This window comes from Pseudonaja textilis, chromosome Z (assembly GCF_049901715.1).
Source record: "Pseudonaja textilis isolate UNSWEBS1 chromosome Z, rPseTex1.2, whole genome shotgun sequence".
Lineage (NCBI taxonomy): Eukaryota > Metazoa > Chordata > Lepidosauria > Squamata > Elapidae > Pseudonaja > Pseudonaja textilis.
This window is the reverse complement of record NC_142008.1, coordinates 93,513,718-93,534,015: the sequence shown is the minus strand read 5'-3', so window position 1 is coordinate 93,534,015 and position 20,298 is coordinate 93,513,718. Positions and strand designations below refer to the sequence as shown.

The window sequence follows — 20,298 nt, the reverse complement described above, 5'->3', positions numbered from 1 at the left end:
GTAAATTTGGAAACAGTTATTTCTTAAAATGATAGAATGTAAGCTTTAGAACAGAGTTCCCCAACCTTTCTGGCTGTGTGGACTGGTGTGTGTGTGTGGGAAAGGGATGGTTCCACATAAGTGGCAGGCACATGCACCCACCACTTGTGCAAATGAGCGTGTACATGCCCACTTACTACTCGCACAAGTGATGATACATGCATGTGCCCATCCAACAGGTTTTTCAACCTTGACAATGTTGGGATGTACAAATTTCAATTCCCAGAATCCTTCTGTCAGCATGCCAGCTGGAGAATTCTGGGAGTTGAAGTCCACCTAATTAAAAATGACCAAGATTAAGAAACATAGATCTAGTCAAACTCTGAGTACAACAATAAATCCCTATGCAGCTTTCACAAATAGGGAAGAATATAACATTATAGACATCCCGAAAAGTTTGGGCCAATCAGGAAATAGTCTAGTCCTTCACTTCAGCAAAACTAGAGATCAGATTCTGGAATATATTCTGTTTATCAGAATATCCAAACATAGCCTGTGCTTTCCCCTTGGTAAAAAGTACTCAACGTATTCAGGCACAATCAAATCCTATTATTTTCCTATATTTAAGAATTACCATTGAAAAATAACGAACCATTTATGTAGAACCATTTTTTCCTTCCCACATATAGGCTATGATCGTTAGAACAACAGTCTCCAACCTGTCCAGCTTGACCTGGTTGTGGGGGGAGGAGAGGGGATGGTTCTGTGCAAGCAGTAGGGGTATATGTGTGTGTGTGTGTGTGTGTGTGCCCATGTGCAGCTCCATTTGTGTAAGTGGGAGATGCAGGTGCCGCTTGCACAAATGGAGCTGTGCTCGCATGGCCTGGTTTCAAACAGGCTGCGGCCCAGTGTGGGGCTTGGTGACCCCTGCCTTAGAAGCTCTTTGCTTCAATTTCCAACTTGCCTTGAAAAGAAAACGATCAATTGAACAAACTTACATATATGACTTTGTCATTTAATGTACGAGAACAGAAGCACTCTGTAAAATCTGCAATCTATAAAGTAGCCTTCCGAACTGTCGATGTTCCAGATTTTGTACAATAACTGCAAAAAGCCTCCGGCTCTCTATAGAGTCTCATTTCTGATGTGATGGTCCCCTCCTTGCAAGATCGCATTTTCATTGTCTCTCCCTGGGTGCATTTCGCACATAAAAATTTCATCATGTTCAATCAACTATACCCTTGAGCAATGCTAGTCCTGTTTCTGAGGCACACTTGAATGTTCAAGGGGGAAACACAAAACTACCTTTTATAGGACAAGGTGTATCTACAGGAAAGAGACAAATGCATGATTAGGCCACCGAGGAAAAAAAAGTGATGATTGTAGAACTTGGCTTTGATGTCTGAGATGATGAAAGCTCTGGGGAATGCACGGGAAAGAAAAGGCCTTTGACATAACGCCCCCACAGTGGGAATAAAAGCAGCCTGGAAGGAGAGAGAATTCTTAGTTTTTCAGTCCTTTCAGAATTTTAACAGAGCAGGTTTTTTTTAGGTGGCTCCATTCTCTGGCAGGATGTCTACCATCATCAGGCACTACACTAGCACTTCCTCCTCTTCTATGAAAGGGCCTGTAGGTTTTAGTGGGGAAAACCTGGCCCATTTTGGTAGAGGGTGCCATGCCCCTGGCAGTCATAGTGGAGCTCGTGGTGTTTCAGTCTCTACTGCTCGCTGCGTCTCTGGGATTGGAAATACCTCGGGTGGTACTTATGGGGGCAGCAGTTACTGCAGCACCTTTACTGGTGGCCTTGGTGGGGGCCTTGGTGGAAGCCTTGGAGGAGGATTAACTGGTGGCTTTGTGGGTGGAAGTGGAAGTGATACTCTTCTGACTGGGAGTGAGAAGGAAACCATGCAGAACCTCAATGATCGCCTGGCTGCTTACCTGGACAAGGTGCGGGCATTGGAGGAAGCCAATGCCAGCCTGGAGGTCAAGATTAAGGAATGGTACCAGAATCAGGCACCTGGTCCAGACCGTGACTACAGCCACTATTTCAGGATTATGGAGGACCTGAGGAGCAAGGTATGGCAAGGAAATTTTATAGGAAACCATAAAGAAACATATGCTATTCTTCTGAATGTAAGCAACCGGTGTCCACAAACACTTGTTAGCAACAGCATTGGGCAGAGTACATTTAAAAGAAAATACTGTAGCACATGAAAAGGAAATTAGCAAAAGTGACTCCTTTGGTGGGTTCCTCTTTTTCAAGTTGGTCTTAAGAGACCAGAATTTAATTGCTGTGTGAGTGGAAACGGCTAATATTTTTCTGGTGAATAGAATAGAATAGAATAGAAAAACAGAGTTGAAAGGGACCTTAGAGGTCTTCTAGTCCAACCCCCTGCCTAGGCAGGAAACCCTACACCACTTCAGACAAATGATTATCCAACATCTTTTTTAAAACTTCCAGTGTTGGAGCATTCACAACTTCTGGAGTCAAGCTGTTCCACTGATTAATTATTCTAATTGTCACGAAATTTCTCCTTAGTTCTAAGTTGCTTCTCTCCTTGATTAGTTTCCACCCTTCTTGTTCTGCCATCAGGTGCTTTGGAGAATAGCTTGACTCCCTCTTCTTTATGGCAGCCTTTGAGATATTGCAACACTGCTATCATGTCACCTCTAATCCTCATTTTTATTTTTATTCCTTGTAATTTCAGAACAAAGCATTCCTTTCCATTGTGGATGTTAAATGATTAGTCTGTTAAGTGTGTATGAACATCAAATTGGTGTTATAAATGAGTCAATATTTTTCGACAAAGCTTGACTTCGTGCAGAAATGACATGACCTGTTCATCCCACTAAATGTTATGGTCTCTGTAAATCTGTGAAATCTAAAATTGTCTTCACTTAATTATTACCATCATTATGTACCATAATTATTGACTCAGTATGTTTCAATCAATACTGAGGTGATTTATTTGAAATATGAACAATTATCTCTATATGCTTTGTGTTTATTTTCTCATTCATAACATGTTTCTAACAATTTTTTCCAGTGTGATGCAATATTGTTCACATCAATGTTTTCTATAAGCATTTTTGTGCCTGTTTTTTTCCAGACATGTACCCATGTTTGTGAATACTTTGGGACTTGAAAATTATCCTGTAAAATCCAAAAATGCACATATTTTCACACAACATTATATTTTGGATTACATGTATATTAGTTTTCTATGTATATCATTGAGACATACATTGAAAAGTTTTCTACTTGATTTCTATTCAATATGCTAACAGTAGATGTTTTAAAAAATTATTTCAACATTTTAAAATACATTTGGAAAGCTTAGAAAATAGGATAAATAATCCTTGTTCATTATAGAGAAAGGTAAAAATATATTTCTACCAGTATCTAAAGTCCAACTAAATGTGGGAGAGATAAAAGTGAAGACAAAAACAAAAGTAGACAAGGCATCAAAGGAGAAATAAACATGAGACCAAGCATATTTATAAGTAAATATAGATAGCCAAAAGTGAACAAGTCTTAGTTTGTGAATGTAGGTCTTGATTATCTATAGACTGTAGTACAGGCAATTGAATGAGAATTATTTATGTCTTGAAACAATCTGCCAAAATGGGAAGCTAACTTTGATAGCTTTGCATGATCCATTAAATTTTAAACTTGAAACCTTTTAAGATGTTTTGTTACTCAGTTCAAAAACTCTATGTGACACCTTCACAGGGAACATAGGAACAATGCTGTAGGAACATTTATTTGATACAGCTTGGCAAAGTTTCAGTGGCCTTGCAGAGGAAAATGCTGTTTTGCAGAGTGAATCAATGGGGTGCAGAAAAAAAGGACAAATGTTTCTTCTCTCCCTCTATCTTCTTCTGGATATTTAGCTTTATGCTACAGAAAAAGATAAAAGCATCTTGCATTTGACAGGGCATTTTATCCATAGATCAATTGTTTATAGGCTCCTTGAAAAAAAATCATATTGGACAAGTGGTAGAGATTTCTTTACATTCAGCTCTATTAATCCAACTCCAAGGATCACAGTTCCCTGTCTGCAAAAGGGAAATCAACTCTGAGCACCTGGGAAGTAGAACAAATGAGACATTTTCACAAATGAGGTAGCTGGCATTAATCTTTTAGCTCCAGGAGAAATGTTGTGAAATGGTTGCTTTCAGTGTGCTTCCTCTGAAATAGCAGATGAACTCAATAGTTTGGTGTGCTGACAAGACATTTACTAAGATACAATGTTGATTTTGGAGCATTACAGTCACAGTAGAAACTCTACTCAACACACTAAACAGCTGAGGATTATCGTTTTCTGTGGTGAGGGACAGACAACTGCAGGCACAAACATTTCAAATGTGAAGGCATTCCTATAGAAACTCTTGATTTCAATCAGTTATTTCTATACTGTTTTCAGATTCTTTCTGCTACAATTGGGAATGCTGACATCCTCTTGCAGATTGATAATGCAAAACTGACTGCTGACGATTTCAAAAACAAGTATGTTTTTGGTGGGTTGCTATCAAGCCATCATCATGATGGCAACAAATATTGTCTCTTCTACATTTTTCATCATCACTCACTCATCCCTTCTGATTTTAGGCTTGAGACAGAACAGGCATTGCGCATGAGTGTTGAATCTGACATCAATGGCTTGCGAAATGTTCTAGATGATCTAACCTCAACCAGGATTCACCTAGAAAAGGATATTGAACTTCTCACGGAGGAGTTGGTTCACTTGAAGAAGAATCATGAAGAGGTAAGATACCCCACTGAACTTGCAATTAGTTTATATTGTATGGTAATCCAATAACATATATATTTTTTTTAATTTAAGTTTTATTTGGGTTTTCACACACACAAAAACCATAATATAGTAAAACATCTTTTTTGAAAATAGCATGGTCCTGGGTTACACTTTTTTATACAGACACTAAGTCAGTTTCATGCTCATTTTTGTGTTCTATTCCATATCTTATTACTATTTTGCATTTTCTATATAGTTTTTCCCCTCTTTTAATTTTCTCAATTTTATTTTGATTATCTCATCTCATCTCAATTCAAATCATTATATTTATACCTTTGTCTGTCTTGTTTCAATTTCATATCTTTTCTCATTAAACAAATTTTCTCCTGTAGTTACTAATTGGAGTATGACACCTTTATATCTTTTAATTTTATCCATTCAACTCTTATTTAAACTTCAATATATACCTTAAAGTTGTAACATTCAATATAATACATAACTTCCAATCGAATTCTGGTTGGTACATTCTTATAATACACACTGTATTCTTAAAAAAAGATTATAAATATATGTAATTAAAACCCCCATTCCATTCCAATTCAGTTCTATCATTAATATTCATTAAAGTCTTAACATCTTTAACATCTCTTTTCAATTAAATATCATACTTCCTTGAAGACACATATAATCTCCATAATTAATTTTTCCCTTATTTCTCTTCACATAAGTTTTATAAATAATTAAATATTCATTTTATTACATTTATTTACATTCCATTAAATTACAATAACTATTTTATCAAACATTTTAATCATACATTGTTTCATATTTTCTGAAATTATTTCTATTTTTAATATAACAATGCTATCTTATGTACCTTTGCAGAATCCTTTTTTCAATTAGATTTTCACCCATTATCTCTAAATAGGCCCTGTTTCTCTATATCTTGTTTCTGTCCTTTATAACTTCTTTTCCTTTCTTTCTTCCCTCTCATCTTCTCCCTCCCCTTTTTACCCCCTTATCTCTCTACTTCTAATTCTCTCTTCTGCATTTCCCTCTTCTGTTGCTTTCTGATTTTATACTTATTTTTCAATCTATTCTTTTTTGGGTTTGTTTTTCCCAGTCTTAAACTTTTCATTCTCTTCCCCTCCTTTCCTCCCCCCCCCACCTAAGATTACTTGTTCATTAAAGATGGCTTCTTCTTTGTTGCAATCTTCTTATTCTGCAGGCATTTCTTGTTGTTTCTCATAGTTCCAAATCTCCATTTCTAAGAACTGAAATACAAAGCCGAAAGAACCTCTCCCTTCTTGTGTGTCTTCTTTGTACTTTTTAAGTTCCATTTTCAGTTCTTCTAAGAGTGGAGCCATTTTCAACACTTTTAAACAACCACCCGATTGATTTTAGTCATTCAAATGCAGTAACCAAGAATCCAGAAATCACCAAGTAATCCAAATATTCCCGAGCTATTTCTTCTTATTTCTTTTTTCACTTTCTCTTCCTGGGGTTTTATTATTTTGTTGCCATGTTTCAGTTAAAATGTATCTTTTAGAAGTCTTGTTGAGCTTTTACTGTGAGTTCTTTTTAATTCCAGGCAGTCTCCTCCCTTCCAGATCCTGCCCTTTTATTCTTTTATTCTCCTTTCCTGTTTTCAAAAGCTTTTAAGTATCCAGAAATCTTTATTATCCCTTTGACTTTTTATTTTCAGCATTAAATGCTTATTGATATCAAAGTGGATTTTTTTTCCAATTTCCTCCTTAAGTCTCTTAGCTGTCAGTATAGGAAAAGGAAAAAAAAAACAAATCCTTTCCCTTTTCTCTCTCCTTCGCTGCTTATAGATCTTCTTTGGGAATAGTATTACTTTTTTATAGTTTAAATTCCAGGGTATCTTATTTGTTGCTTTTGCTGTTTGACCCAGTCAACCAAAACTTTCTCTTCTTATCTTCCTCCTGCACATTCTTTTCTGGTCAAGTTCTTCCTTGTGGTGGCCATTTCTGACCACTGCTGCAATCGCCTTCAGGAAAGGGAGTAATGGCCAGCTGAGGAGGAGAGATGCGGCTCTCCTCAACCCTGCAGGCAGTCTCCCTCTTCTTCACCACCTCTACGGGGTGGCTTAAGGCCCGAAACCAGATGGCTTGGGGCGCTCCAGTGGCAAGCACAGATTGAAACTGCACAGAGTCACAGTTTCGGTCTGTCGCCGAAGAAGCTCAAACTGGAAGTCCGGTAATCCAATAACATATTTGCACTCATAGCAGATAGTGCCCAATGAGAAGTTTGCATCACAGCTATTGAACAGTTGAGAGCATAGAAGTCTTTGGATTTGTGATTTTATTTGCAAAATAAGACTTTGGCCTGATTCACACATAAACATGCCACAGTTGATTTGCCTGCTCTTGACTCTTCTTTACTTGATTTGGCAACTCAAGTGTGTACAGGAAGTCCTTGACTTACAGCAGTTCATTTAGTGACCATTCAAAGTTACAATGGCACTGAAAAAAGTGACTTATGACTATTTTTCACACTTATGACCTTTTCAGCATCTCCATAGTCATGTGATCAAAATTCAGACCTTTGACAACACCCATACCTATGATTATTATTGTGTCCCAAGATCATGTGATCACCTTTTGTGAATGTCTGATAGCAAAGTCAATAGGGAAGCCAGATTCACTTAATATCTGTGTTACTAACTTAACAGCTGCATTGATTCACTTAACAACTGTGGCAAGAAAGGTTGTTCAATGGGGAAAAACTCATTTAACAAATGCCTTACTGAACAACAGAAATTTTGGACTCAATTGTAGTTATAAGTCAAGGACTACCTGTATTCTGATGCCATTGAATGCATTGGGCTTAATTCTATTTTATTTTTCTGTTCTATTTTATCACCTTGTTCTCAAGCAAGTAATTAAGTATTGAATTCACATGAAAAAAAAGGAAAAAGGAAGTTTTTTCTTGAAGGTGGCCTCAATTCTGTGAGATTCAATTCTGTTATTTTTCTTAAAAGTCCCTCTTTCTTTCTCCCTGAAAGAACTTTTTATTGTTCTGCTATTTATAGCTATACCAGAAGGTAAAACCCATCTTTAATTGAATAATTCTTGGTATGTGTTTTTCTGGAATCAGAAAGCACCATATGTGTATATATAATTATAGGTTTCTTGCTATAGTCATCCCCATAATGAAAAGCACTTTAGTGGAGAAGCCAATGGTGAAATAGTTTTTTTTTTAAAGAGCTCCAACTTTTTTTCAAGTTTTGTTTTGGAATATGCCCTTCTAGATTTTTATCTTCTTTTGTTTCCTTATATCATAAACACCCATGAAGCCCTACGAATACCTAAAAACCTGCTAGCTAAACCGGTTCCTTTTAATATTGACATTTTGCTATTTGGGATTTTATCCATTCTATTATTCATGACAGCTTGCATTCTGAAAAGATTTGAAATTTGGAAAAACAAACTTAACTTTGTCTTCTAAATCCTATAAATTTTTGAATTTTATTTTTGTTTTTCCCCTGCTGCATATACATCTACTAATTTTTCTTTGCAGGTTTAAAATGTATGTCATTTGGGTAATACGTTAATTTTGAGAGTCATAATATTTTACTTACACACACACACACACACACACACACACACACACACAAACACGCCTCTCCAAAATTTATTATATAATTATATAATTTATTATAATTGTTTGAAATATATCTTTATTGCATCTCGTCAAACACAATCCCAGATATTTCACTTTTTGTTATCTGGCATCTGGGCTCCTTCTATTAATTTTGAATCCAGAAAATTCACCAGAACTTTAAATTGTTTTCATCAGCAGTCACAATAATAATAACATCGGTATTGACAAAAAAAGCATCGTCAAGTCAGTTGCAAACTGGGCAGCTTTACAGGGCACACTTAACATCCTGCAATGCAGAGGTGGTATTCAGCAGGTTCTGACCAGTTCTGGAGAACTGGTAGCAGAAATTTTGAGTAGTTTGGAGAACCGGCAAAAGCCACCTCTGAATGGCCCCACCCATCTATTCTCTGCCTCCTGAGTCCCAGCTGATTGGCTGGGTCTTTTTTTGTTGCCCTGCACAGGAGAATGGAGCTGGAAACAGGTTAGTGGGGTGGGGAGGGAATGAAGATTTTTCTTCCACTGCCATGGCCACCAACCCACTTCATGACCACCAAGCTACTCCCACAGAACTGGTAATAAAACTTTTTGAATTCCACCACTGCTGCAATGATACGTTTAACACCATCAAATATCCACACCTGCCTATCCCAGGTTCTTGTGAAGGACTTGATAGGTGGTTAAAAATGCCGAATTCAATCTGAATGTTTGGCTGACTGTGTGACAAACCATAATAATTCATTAAATTTATATGCCATTTGACCCACAGTAATTATGGGCAGTTTAGAATTGTTTAAATCATTTAAAAACAAAGAACAACACACACACACACACACACACAGAGAACAGGACAAAACAGCAATTAATGGCAAAGAAAACCAACTCAAAGGGGAACAAGCAAAGGGAAGAAAGGACTGCCAGCTCTCCTGGCCAAAGGCCCTAGACAAAGAGCCTATCAAAGCATTAAACACCTGCCCTTTGGAATCCCAGCAAGATGGAACTGTTTGATTCTTGTTTGTTCCAGAGGGCAAGCAATGCTACAGAAAAGGTACACTTCCAGGATCCTGATAGATGGCATTGTTTATTCAACGAAACCCAGAATCTGCCAACCTAGCTAGATCAAACTGGCTGGGTAGAAACTATGAGAGACAAGAGGTCCCTCAAATAACCAGACCCTGCTTGCCACATGTCTAAAAAGATTACTGATGCTTTATTTTTCTTGTTATAAATATATCCTAAAGCATTTATCTGTTTTAATCCTTTCTTTTGGGATTATAACCTGTCTGATCTATATGTACCACGTTTGGAACTTCTTTGGATGTTCAACAAATATTAAGATAAAAATTTCTTTGTTTTCAACCTGGTTGTCACCCAGATTTTCTTGGATAGATGAGCGGCCAAGTAGACTGGATCAATAAATAAACCAATTAACCAAAAATTAGATACCACGATGGATTGAAATCTCCATGCTAAATAAAGTAAACTAATATTACTTATTCTAGAAATAGTGTGGTTCCTGATATTACTCAGGATAATAGGAGGACTTTTCTTTGGTGTTTCTCAAATAGGAAATGAGACTTCTTCAAAGCCAAATGGGTGGAGAAATCACTGTGGAAATGGATGCTGCTCCTGGTGTGGACCTGACGAAGATCCTGGCAGACATGCGAGAACAGTATGAGAGCCTGGCAGAAAAGAACCGCAGAGATGCTGAGCAGTGGTTCTTCACCAAGGTAGGGACTTCCTTGAGATGAACATACTCTCTTGAAATCACTATTTTGATATGTGCACTGTGATGTTTCAGTGGTCCTTTCTTAACAGATTGAAGAGCTGAATCAAGAAGTTGCCATCAATACAGAACAACTGCAGAGTGGCCAAACAGAAGTCCTAGAACTGCAACGCAGCCTTCAAGGACTAGAGATAGATTTGCAGGCTCAGCTTAGCACGGTACAGGAACAAGACTGTTTTTGTTTTTCGCTATTTATATTCTAAATAAGAAGACTAGAGTATGGTGCAAAATATGTTTCTGCTTCACTGAGAGGACAGAAATACTCTTGTTTCTTCCCTGAGTTGCTCTGTATTCCTGTGTTGAAAACTACCTTTTCGCTTGTGAGTGAAACTGTTTTTTTTCCATCACATTCTCAGCCTGTTGAGCATTCAGCTGATTTTACTGTTGAATGGGATACAGAATGGTACACTTATGTTGCTGCTCTCTGTTATATATCCTTCTATTACACTCAAGCCTTTTTGGCTTCCCAATCTAAACAATCCTTTATGACATCCTCACAAAGAATGTAGTCCTAGTGTGGAAATCCAGGGAAGCTGTTATGGAGAGTCATTTAGGTCATGGTTGTCCTAATGATGCTTTTTCAAAAGTTGCCTCTTGAAAAATGTCTTGGGACATATTGTAACAGCTATGGAAAATAAATCTTGTAAGTTTGAATTTGCTTCCTCCTCCTTCACCCTATCTTCATGTGAACTAGAGAGGGGCCTGTTTCTTGCAATGGGCTCAGTCCCTGATTATCTGAAAGTTGCTTTGATACTAGCTTTTCTTTCTGTCCTTCAAGGCCATTCTCTATGCTCCCTATGCTCAAGACTTCTGGAAAGTCAATTGGGGTATGAAAGCTGAGGCATTCCTATATGCTCTTTGGCTACTTCATAGTTAAATAATTATCCACAATGTCAGATTCCTGTCTAGAGAACTTTATCCACATTCTTTGTTCTTTCAAACAAAACTTCAAAAGCCAATTCTTTTTTTATGAAACAGATAAACAAATCGGGTGAGGAAAAATGAGGCAGTTTTATTTGCCAAAAACTTATTTGTAGTTACTATATTTGTAGCTACTATAAGAAGGTACCTTTTTGATAAGAGGATCAATCTACATGCAAGAAGTTCTCAGTTTCTATAGGTAAATCATTTTCAAAGAGTGTCCTGAGGCCCCTGTAAGTAAGCTTATCAAGGCAGATAGATTTCTTGGGTGAGTGGGGGGATGCATTTCTCCCAGGATGTTCATGTTCTCTTAGGTAATGCACCAGGAAACATTGGTAGGATCTTCTACTGGAATGACATAGTGTGCTAAATTAGAGTTGGGCAATTGTATTAGGGTGACAGTGTATTTGATCTTTGAATGATATTTTGGAAGTAAAACTACCAAAGCAGACAAGGCTATGACAAAGAAGTGGTTGAGGGTAGGATAGAAAAGTTACTTTAAAAAAGAAATGTAAAAATGTTAAATTAAAACGTCAAATGAATACTGTACAAATAAAGTGAAGAATGTTCTTATTCTCTTATAATACAGAGGAAAATTTAGCAGCTCTAGCAGCTAATATCAAATTGCTGGGGTGAGGGCTGCATGCACTTTTGTTATGCCACTATTAGGTTAATCCATTATGAGGTTGATTTGCATTAGGCTTCCAATAATATGTGTACCCAGCCATTTGGCTCAATAAATAATAGTTTGTAACCTAGTGCTGGTTTTGCCCCATATAATGTTTATATTCCTTTTTAACACGGATTCTCATTCATCCCTCTTCCCAGAAAGCAGCACTGGAAGGGACTTTGGCAGACATAGAATCTCGTTATAGCATTCAGCTTGCTCAGATCCAAGGTCTTATCATCAATCTGGAAGAGGAACTGGCTACCTTGAGATGTGACATGGAGCGCCAGAATCATGAATACAAGATTCTTCTTGATGTCAAGACACGTTTGGAACAGGAGATTGCTACCTACCGTCGTCTGCTGGAGGGAGAGGAAGCTTAGTATGTCAAAATGGTCCCATCATTTGTACTCAAAATGACTAATTGGGAAAATGATGAAGGTTAGGGGTCTTTCAGAGTAAAGTTCACCAAACTGAAGGGTTTCTGAAATATATTCTAATGCCTGAGTAGGACTAACAATAATTATTTAAGATGATTTTTGTAGTTTTCCCACCATTTCAAACTTTTGTTAGTGCATATTGTTGATACAATAAGTTGGGCTATTGTGATTGCAATGGTTGTAAATCAAATACAATTAATGACAAAGGCGGTGTTCAAACAAGATCTTATTCTTTGTCTTTTGCCTTTACTAGTCTATCAATAGAGTACTGGGCCACAGGTGAAAATGCAATGATTATAACTAAAGTGGTCCAGCATTCTAAAATAGCTCCTGTAATTTTATTATAAAGAAATTATCATCAATTAAATCAGACTTAGATCAAGTATCATTGTTTCTTTCTTATTAAAGACTAGCAACTTTGACAATCACTTCTGTATTTGTTTTTTTGCATAGCTTTTTATGTTTCTCTAATTGGTCTTTTTTATTTTTCTTCTTTTCATGTAGTATTTCTCCCCAGTACTCATCAGACATAGAGGGTAAGGATCTACTAGAGTTTTGATTTTTAATTACTGTGTTGCCTGAATCTATTCTAGTTTTAAAAGTTTCCTTCTTGGAGTATCTAGATCTGCAAAATGAATAGACAAGTTGATGATTCAGTTATTGTGAACAAACCTACAGGTCACTCAAATCTCCTCATCCATATCTCCCTGCTTCATCTCCAGATTGAATTCCTTGCCATTGGTAAAAGATGTGTCCTCACAACATTTTCTATATCTCAGGGCCAGCCTACCATTAAGTCAGGCTGAGTCTGGAAAAAGCAGTCTTCAAGGAATCTAGCACTTCCCAATTGTTAGGCAAATATTTTATATTCCATGGAGAGCAACTAGGTGAAAGGTGAAAGTGCCTACTTCCATCAGCCATAGGGCTATATTAAACTATGACCATTTCTGCTTTTGCATCATCATCCCACTTGGAAGCCAATGGGTTTTGGTTTTTTGCTGTGGTAGAAATTCCTATTGGCAGCTTCTAAAGCTTCACAGCATGTGGACTATGGGCTTTGTGATCTGCACCAGTGAGCTGCAGCAGAAAGTCTGCCCATCAGGTGCTTTGACTGATCCATTCTTTCATGCTTCATGTGTTTGAAAAGAGATTGCAACATAAATTGGATGGCAACTTTGCAATTACTACTGTTTACTCCCATATCAGAGCTTTGACTCTGGTAGAAGAAAAAGAAGGGGATCAGACTGGATGCATAATGTCAATGGTTGATCAACAGTATCAAATTCTTCCTGATCCTCTTTATACAAAGAACACTTGAGCTGGAGATATTTTGAGAAACTGAGAAGACCCACTGTTGGAATACTCTGCAAAAATGACATGATTGCTTTGCCTAAGGAAAATAGAGCGGGTTGAGCAAAAAATAGGAGAAAGAGAGTGGGGGTAAGACATATTAGGAAAAAGTTGAATAAGATGAATCCCTGTCGCATTTATAAACATGCACTGCTGGGAATATATATAGGTGTTTGATTCTCACTGGATCAAACAGGCCATCTCTAATCAGCCTCAGCTCCTTTGCCTCTACCCTGATTATTATTATTTTATTAATTTTTTAATTAAATAGTCTGGTATAAATACTGCCAGACTAGAAGCCTGCTGCTTAAAGCAAATAGGTAGATGAAGCCTTGCTTCTTCCCCTGAAAGGAAATAAATTATGCTGAACTACTCAATCTCAGTTCTAGAAATGAAAATGTATCCAAAAATTATTTAATTATCAGATAACAGTATAAAAGCCTTAGAAACAGCTCTATTTTCTGTAAACAAAGCACTATTCTTGAAATCAACATCCAATGAGCACTGAATCAATGCAGACCATTGTCTTCTTTCCAAATGGTAAAACCTTCAGTGTAAGTGCTCTGAAAAGGAAATCACTTGGGTGAAACATTAGCCTTGCTACCTTTTGTTTTCTTCTGAAAATTCTGTTTAGCTGAGTGCTGAAGAAGAGAATGTTGGATGATGGAATTCTTTGTCACTTTTCTATTTTCCAATTAAGTTTTGATTCCTCCTCTGTTTCCCTGCAGGATCCAAAACTACCCGTCAGATTCGCACAATTATTGAGGAGATAAAAGATGGAAAAGTGATCTCGTCCCGTGAACAAGTTCATGTCTCTGGGAATTAAACCCACACAGTGAACTTATCAGCTTTTCCTTCTTTGCGAAGCTCCTCTTACTACCAGATTTTTGCTCAGTTCTTTTTCATCTACAGTTTGAACTGCCTTTGGTTTATTGCATGAGCTCTAATAAAGCTTTGTTTTCATCCATTTCATTTAAAGAAAATGACTGATTTAACAAAATCCTTAGGTTTTTTTTTAAAGATCTTCCTTTTAAAGTAACTGACAGAATAAAGTACCAAAACAGAATCTCTGAAGTGAATTTTACAATGAAGAAAAGTTAATAGGCCATTGTTGCCTATATCATATCACCTTTATTCTTTTGAAACCAAAAAGTACAAGGAATTATATGTACTGATAGCATCTATAGCTTCTTTTACCTGTTCTCTCTCCCTAATTAAGTTTAGTTCATTGATTATCATGTCGCTGACATAAAGTTCTTGATGACTCTGGAAAATAACCAGCAGGGAAATATTTATGAATACAAGACAATGAAACAGACAGTTATATGTTCTTAATTGCAACATACACCAGAATCATAATCATGGTATTATTTTTCCTAAAATGCCCCAGTTAAAGCCATTGTCATGCATTTCATCAATTTAAAGTTTTAGTTTATCTCACCCAATCAGTGTTCTCCAGATCTGTTGGAATATCTGTCCCATCAGTGCTGAGAATTGTGAGCGCTATAAGCACACACATATGGAAAGATACCAGTTACAAAAGACTGCTATAGCTAGTGTAATCTTCAAATTTGCCCACTGCTTGCAAAGTGAACACTTACAGTACCACTCTTGACTAAGTTCTTCTGAAATGGCAAAGCCTGCTTAGTTTATTATGGATTTAGACTGCAGCAACTTAAAAACAGTATAAACATAATAAAAACAATACTTTCACATTGAAATATAATACCACTACAGTAATATACCAGGCTTACCTAGCTTGAAGCAATGATACATTCCCCATTGTTATTATACACATTCTTGTTACACTATCTGAGTAAGCTTAATACTGCGACCATCTCTGTCTTGGTAGTAGTTAAATTCCTGGAGAGACACCATTCATCATAACAGACATTTCTGGCCTCAATATCCCCACAAAAAGAGAGAAAACTCAGGGGTTTTATTTAGGTCAGGGCTGTCAAACTTACGGCCTGTGGGCCAGATGCATCACACACTGGCCATGCCCACGCTTAGTTTAGCGAAGTGGGAAAAAGTCATTATACATCGTGTGATGCCACTGTGACAATGCGAGTTTGACACCCCTGATTTAGGGGATGGTCATAACAGCATTTGGTTTTGAAAGACTCCAGTACTTAAAGTAGGAATTGTAAAACTTGTCCAAGAAAATGGAATGGATACCAAGATACCACAGAGTTAGATGTTTGGTGTACTAATAGCAATATACATTATCAAATAATGATGCATTAATGTATGCAAGCATGGGCAAGGCTAATATTTTCTGAACCATAATGTGCAGATTGAAGAGATCTTATGTTGGATTTTTTTGAAGTAAACTTTGCTTGTCATCACGTCAGTGCAGGTCTTTTTTTTTTTTTTTAATGTGCCTTGGGAGAAAACAGAAAGAATGATTCATTCCTATGTCCAAAATAATTTGCACTTTGCAGTCTGGTTGAAATGTATTTATTGGCTAGGATTCAAGATAAATAGAGATGGGTTCCAATGGCATTTGAAAAGCAATTTTGTGGGTAGAGATCTTGGCTCAGACCATTTGTGGCAAACATTTCTCCAGGAGAAACAGAGCTTTTCCAGCAGTTTCTTCACCTTGTTTGGTGGAATTGGTACAAAGACAGAAATATTGCCACCGAAAAAGCTCAGTGAGAGTCATTGGTTCAAAATATTTTTGCTTGGGATCTGACTGAAACTAGTAGACTGCAGAATGCTGAAGACAGGAAAGTAACCACCTGATCCTCAGATGGGCAAAACTACTAAATTGTATTGCAAATTGCAACAGAAATTTATTTTTTAAAAAATGCTACAATTCAAAAAGCAAATCACCTTTTCTCAAACGGAATTACAGTCATCTGCCTGGAGAATTCTGGGAGTTGAAGTCTATACAACTTAAATTTGCCAGGGTTTGAAAAATACTGGTCTAAAATATTATTCCTCAAGCTGGTATCCTCCCATCAAACACAGACTATCATCCAGCCCAATGGAGGCAAGAGCCAAAAATGCCCTCTTTGTAAACGGTGCGAAGAGAAATGTATATGAGAAAAGTTCCCACACAGTTGCTGTCATAGGCCTGTGTTGCTTTGTCAATATTTTTTCCTGTCCATTAGTGATTTTACTTATTTAGTTATCAAATTTATTTGCTTTATAAATTTATTTTATAAAATTATTTTTCTTTCCATTGATTCCATGAAGTCTTTGTTAGGTAGCTGCAGGAAGACTATTTGTTACCAAATGTTATCACAGGATAACATTTGTACCTCTGTACAAAACTATACTGTGACTCTTTTATGATAAAGTTAGGACCTAGAGCCTTTTTTTAAAAGTGATGTTTTACTATCAGTCTTTCAAGAAAGGCAAGCTCAGAAAACAGGGTTATTAAGAGTCTTAAATGTTCTCTACTGCCATTTAGGTATTGTAACAGAACCTCAAGAGCTGTCAAAACTCTCTACTTCAATACATACTTAACAAAATCAGGATGGAAAGTTGAGTTTCTTGTTAATATTTTTTACTTTCTCAGAGCTCAGATTTATTTTCTGTTACAGCTTAACATTCTTGACATTCTTCACACCTAAGGAAAATCTAAGGCTGCAGAGTTATAGACACTTGTCAATAAGCTAACTGAACATAATGAGATTAAATTCTGTTAATGAATGAAATTCCACTGTAAAGAAGTAAGTGTAGAGTAAGAGTAGCTTGTAGATGATTTCAGATTGTTTCTCAGCCAAACCACTTTTATAACCAAGCTGTTCACATTCATTTGTAGAATTGCATAACTTAATTGCATTGCTTTAATTGCTTTATAGGAATGGCAAGAAATTTTTCATGGTCAGGGGCTATACTTTTAAAGTATTACCTCTTTCTTTTCTTTAGCTCTTTGGAGCAGTTTCATCTTAGGCAGAGTAGTAAGACTGTACAGTCCAAGTGGCTGGAGCCATAATTTTCTTTGTTTCTCAATTGTCAAAATGTTTTTCAAAAACTGTTTCTCAATTTTCTGTAAGTTATTTTGTAGTAGCTAATTTAAAAAAAATTTTTTTAAAGCTTTTTGTAATGTGCAAAATTTTAAAATAATAGAATAATGAGAAATGGTACCCTCAATTGTAAATGATTTGTCAGATTTCGCTGGTGCTGAACTGAAGCAATTCAAAATATAACAGAAATGGACATAGGATCACATGCTGCAAATTTTTGTCTTACAACAATAGTTCTTAAGTTGATGTTGGGTAAACATATAAATAAATAAATAAATAGGTAGACAGACAGATAGATAGATAGATAGATAAATAAATGCAAAAACATAATAACATAGATTAAAACAATCACACAAAGAAGTACAGACTATAAATAACAGATAAAGCAAATGAGCTGGAATCATGTAACTTTAGAAATCATTCCAAATTAGGGTCTCTTTCATTTTTTGTTTGATGTTTCCAAAGATGTTACATAGCAGCCCCTTCTCTATTTTCTTCCAAAGTGATTGTAGATTTGTAAGTATTTGTAAGCATCAAAGGCGATTTGAGACTTTCAAGCTGAAATACAGATCCAATGAAAAGAATTGCAGGGTATGAATGTGATTTATAGTTAGAACATGTCTCAACAGTTCCCAAAAGCACAGCAATTAATAATTCAAAAGTGAGCTGGTAATTCTAATAGAAAAAGAATATGTTTAGTTTAATTATAATTTAATACATGCTGTTGGTACAATTATTGGCTGAAAAGGAGTCAACAAAATTGTAAAGACTTGTTTCAATCCATTTAACTTGATGTGTACTTCTAAGGAAAAAACTCTCATCTCTGGTCTCTTTGCTTCACTCTTAGGATGTCTTTTCAAGTTACAGCTTTTCTTTTGCTCAGAGAGGTCCTGCTGTTTGAAGGAACCAGCACATATTATTTGTAGGTGGAATTGTTTGGACCTGCTTTTGAAAACAGTAAAGGATTGGCAGAACATTCATAGAACACTTTCGTACAAGCTTGCCTGGTCTTTCATAGGTGTATGTAATGGAGAATGGAATCAGGAGACCTCTAAAGAAACCTAAAGAAAAGACCTCCAAAAGTAAAACCTGGCAGATGCCATAGAATGTCACACTTAACATGTGAATAATATAAATGGTCTTTATATTGATTATTTGTAATCTGTGGTCCCACATTTCTGTGCATTACATCAACTACCAAAATAAATTGGGAAATAAGACTTTCTTTTAAAGAAAATCAAAGAACATTTCTAGTTATAACGGTTGTAGAAACAAACAAGGAAAAAACTAAAGCTTCCTGCTTCTTTGACTAGGTTTTCAATTATAGGAATTTCCTCAAATCCCTCTCCCTTTATGACAGGGTTTGTAATATAGCTGCTTTATCAGGTGGTCTTAGTAAAAGCTTCTGGCTTCCCTCAATAAAATGGCTTCAAGTATTAGAACAAAGTGGATGGTTGACATTATGGTAAATGAAAAACATGGGACACTTTCCACTTTTTAAACCAGGATCCTTCTGCTCTATTCCCATAAATTATCTACTGTATATACAGTGCAGAATGTGAGAATCCTGGGTATTATATCGCCTTTGCAAAAGTGGCATGGAAGCATAATGTTTGGCAACAATGTCAAATAAAGTTATGGCAAGTGTAGTTTCCAGTCCTGTGCTGGTTATCAAATATATTGATGTTATAAGTTTGAGCTCAAACATGACAGACATGAAAAACAGCACGCTTGGATTAGAAATTAATGGAAATATTGTTTTGTTTGTTTTCTGATATTATTTCACTTTTTACACATTTCTTACACATAGATAAAGATGGTACAAGTGATTTTAGAGAGAGGAGATCTGAGAATGTGGGAAAAATCAAACTTGATGAAATGTGTTAATCCAGCATAGGATTTGGATTACTCCACTCTTAAAAATGTGACTTTGAATCAGCCAGATTCATGATGTGGAACAAAGATTGATGCATCTTTTTCCTGCACTTTGCTGTCAGAAGGAGAACTTTGTTCTCTATCTTCTAGAAATAAATTTATCTATTGGATTTGGAATTGGTGAAGATAGTTGAGAACTGTATTTGGACTTTTTAAAAATAAGAATTTACCAGAATGTGCACATTTGTATAAAAGCAGGAGACAAGGAATTTAAGAGCTGAAACATGTATGTAGGAGGAAGCAAAAGGGAAATAGTCATTCATCCTCATGAATACATCATCCTGATCACTCGTTAAAGCTCATTTTCTCTCACCTGAATTTGGGTTGAAAACATTATTTTTGAGTTTGATAATCACGTGTTCCTAAAAGGGCTGTCTGAAAACTGAAACTCTTGAGCAGGAAAAGCCAGGTTTCTCATTAGCTCATGTTTCTGGGCATGGGGTGAAGCTATCCAGAGTTGAGACAAAATTCTCAGCCATGTTCGACCTTCTTTATCACTCATAAGATGAACAGATCCCTGATAGTTAACAATGGATAAGCTTTGTGATAATAAGACCCTCATCAGTGCCTATTTCTAACCAAGCTCTACAAAAAGGAATTGTGCTAGAAACAGTTTTGGTCTTACACCTACCATTGAGTTTTGTAGAGTTAAGAGGAAAGCAAAGTCTGTGAGGCCATATTTATTTAGGACAGCTTGTTATACATTCTCCTAGGGTCAAGAGGCAACTGGGTATTGTTTTATTGGCAGAGTTTTCATTTTACATTCCAAAGAAATCTGAAGAAGGTGAGAAGTCCTAGAACAAAGCCTAAAATGTTACACAAAGAGAGATATCTGATTTTTAATACAAGTGTAAGGGAAGAA

The 20,298-nt window shown here is 36.4% G+C and overlaps 2 protein-coding genes across 2 annotated transcripts in view; one reads left to right on the top strand and one right to left on the bottom strand.

Moving 5' to 3' along the window:
- Positions 1 to 20,298, bottom strand: part of EIF1 (eukaryotic translation initiation factor 1) — a 273,258-nt gene that overhangs the window by 107,814 nt on the left and 145,146 nt on the right. The gene's annotated exons all lie outside the window — the stretch shown is intronic.
- On the top strand, positions 1,263 to 14,485 carry LOC113449407 (keratin, type I cytoskeletal 14-like). The gene is made up of 8 exons (XM_026720497.2): positions 1,263 to 2,055; positions 4,407 to 4,489; positions 4,592 to 4,748; positions 9,929 to 10,090; positions 10,179 to 10,304; positions 11,896 to 12,116; positions 12,679 to 12,710; positions 14,253 to 14,485. Exons 1-8 carry the CDS (start codon positions 1,552 to 1,554, stop codon positions 14,348 to 14,350), a joined length of 1,383 nt encoding a protein of 460 aa, XP_026576282.1. The 5' UTR covers positions 1,263 to 1,551; the 3' UTR covers positions 14,351 to 14,485.

Bases quoted from the DNA above. Each gene is read 5' to 3' on its own strand.
- LOC113449407 (XM_026720497.2), top strand. From the start codon at position 1,552: ATGTCTACCATCATCAGGCACTACACTAGCACTTCCTCCTCTTCTATG. The intron at 2,056-4,406 runs GTATGGCAAGGA...TACTGTTTTCAG, and splicing joins TGGAGGACCTGAGGAGCAAG to ATTCTTTCTGCTACAATTGG. The intron at 10,091-10,178 runs GTAGGGACTTCC...CTTTCTTAACAG, and splicing joins AGCAGTGGTTCTTCACCAAG to ATTGAAGAGCTGAATCAAGA.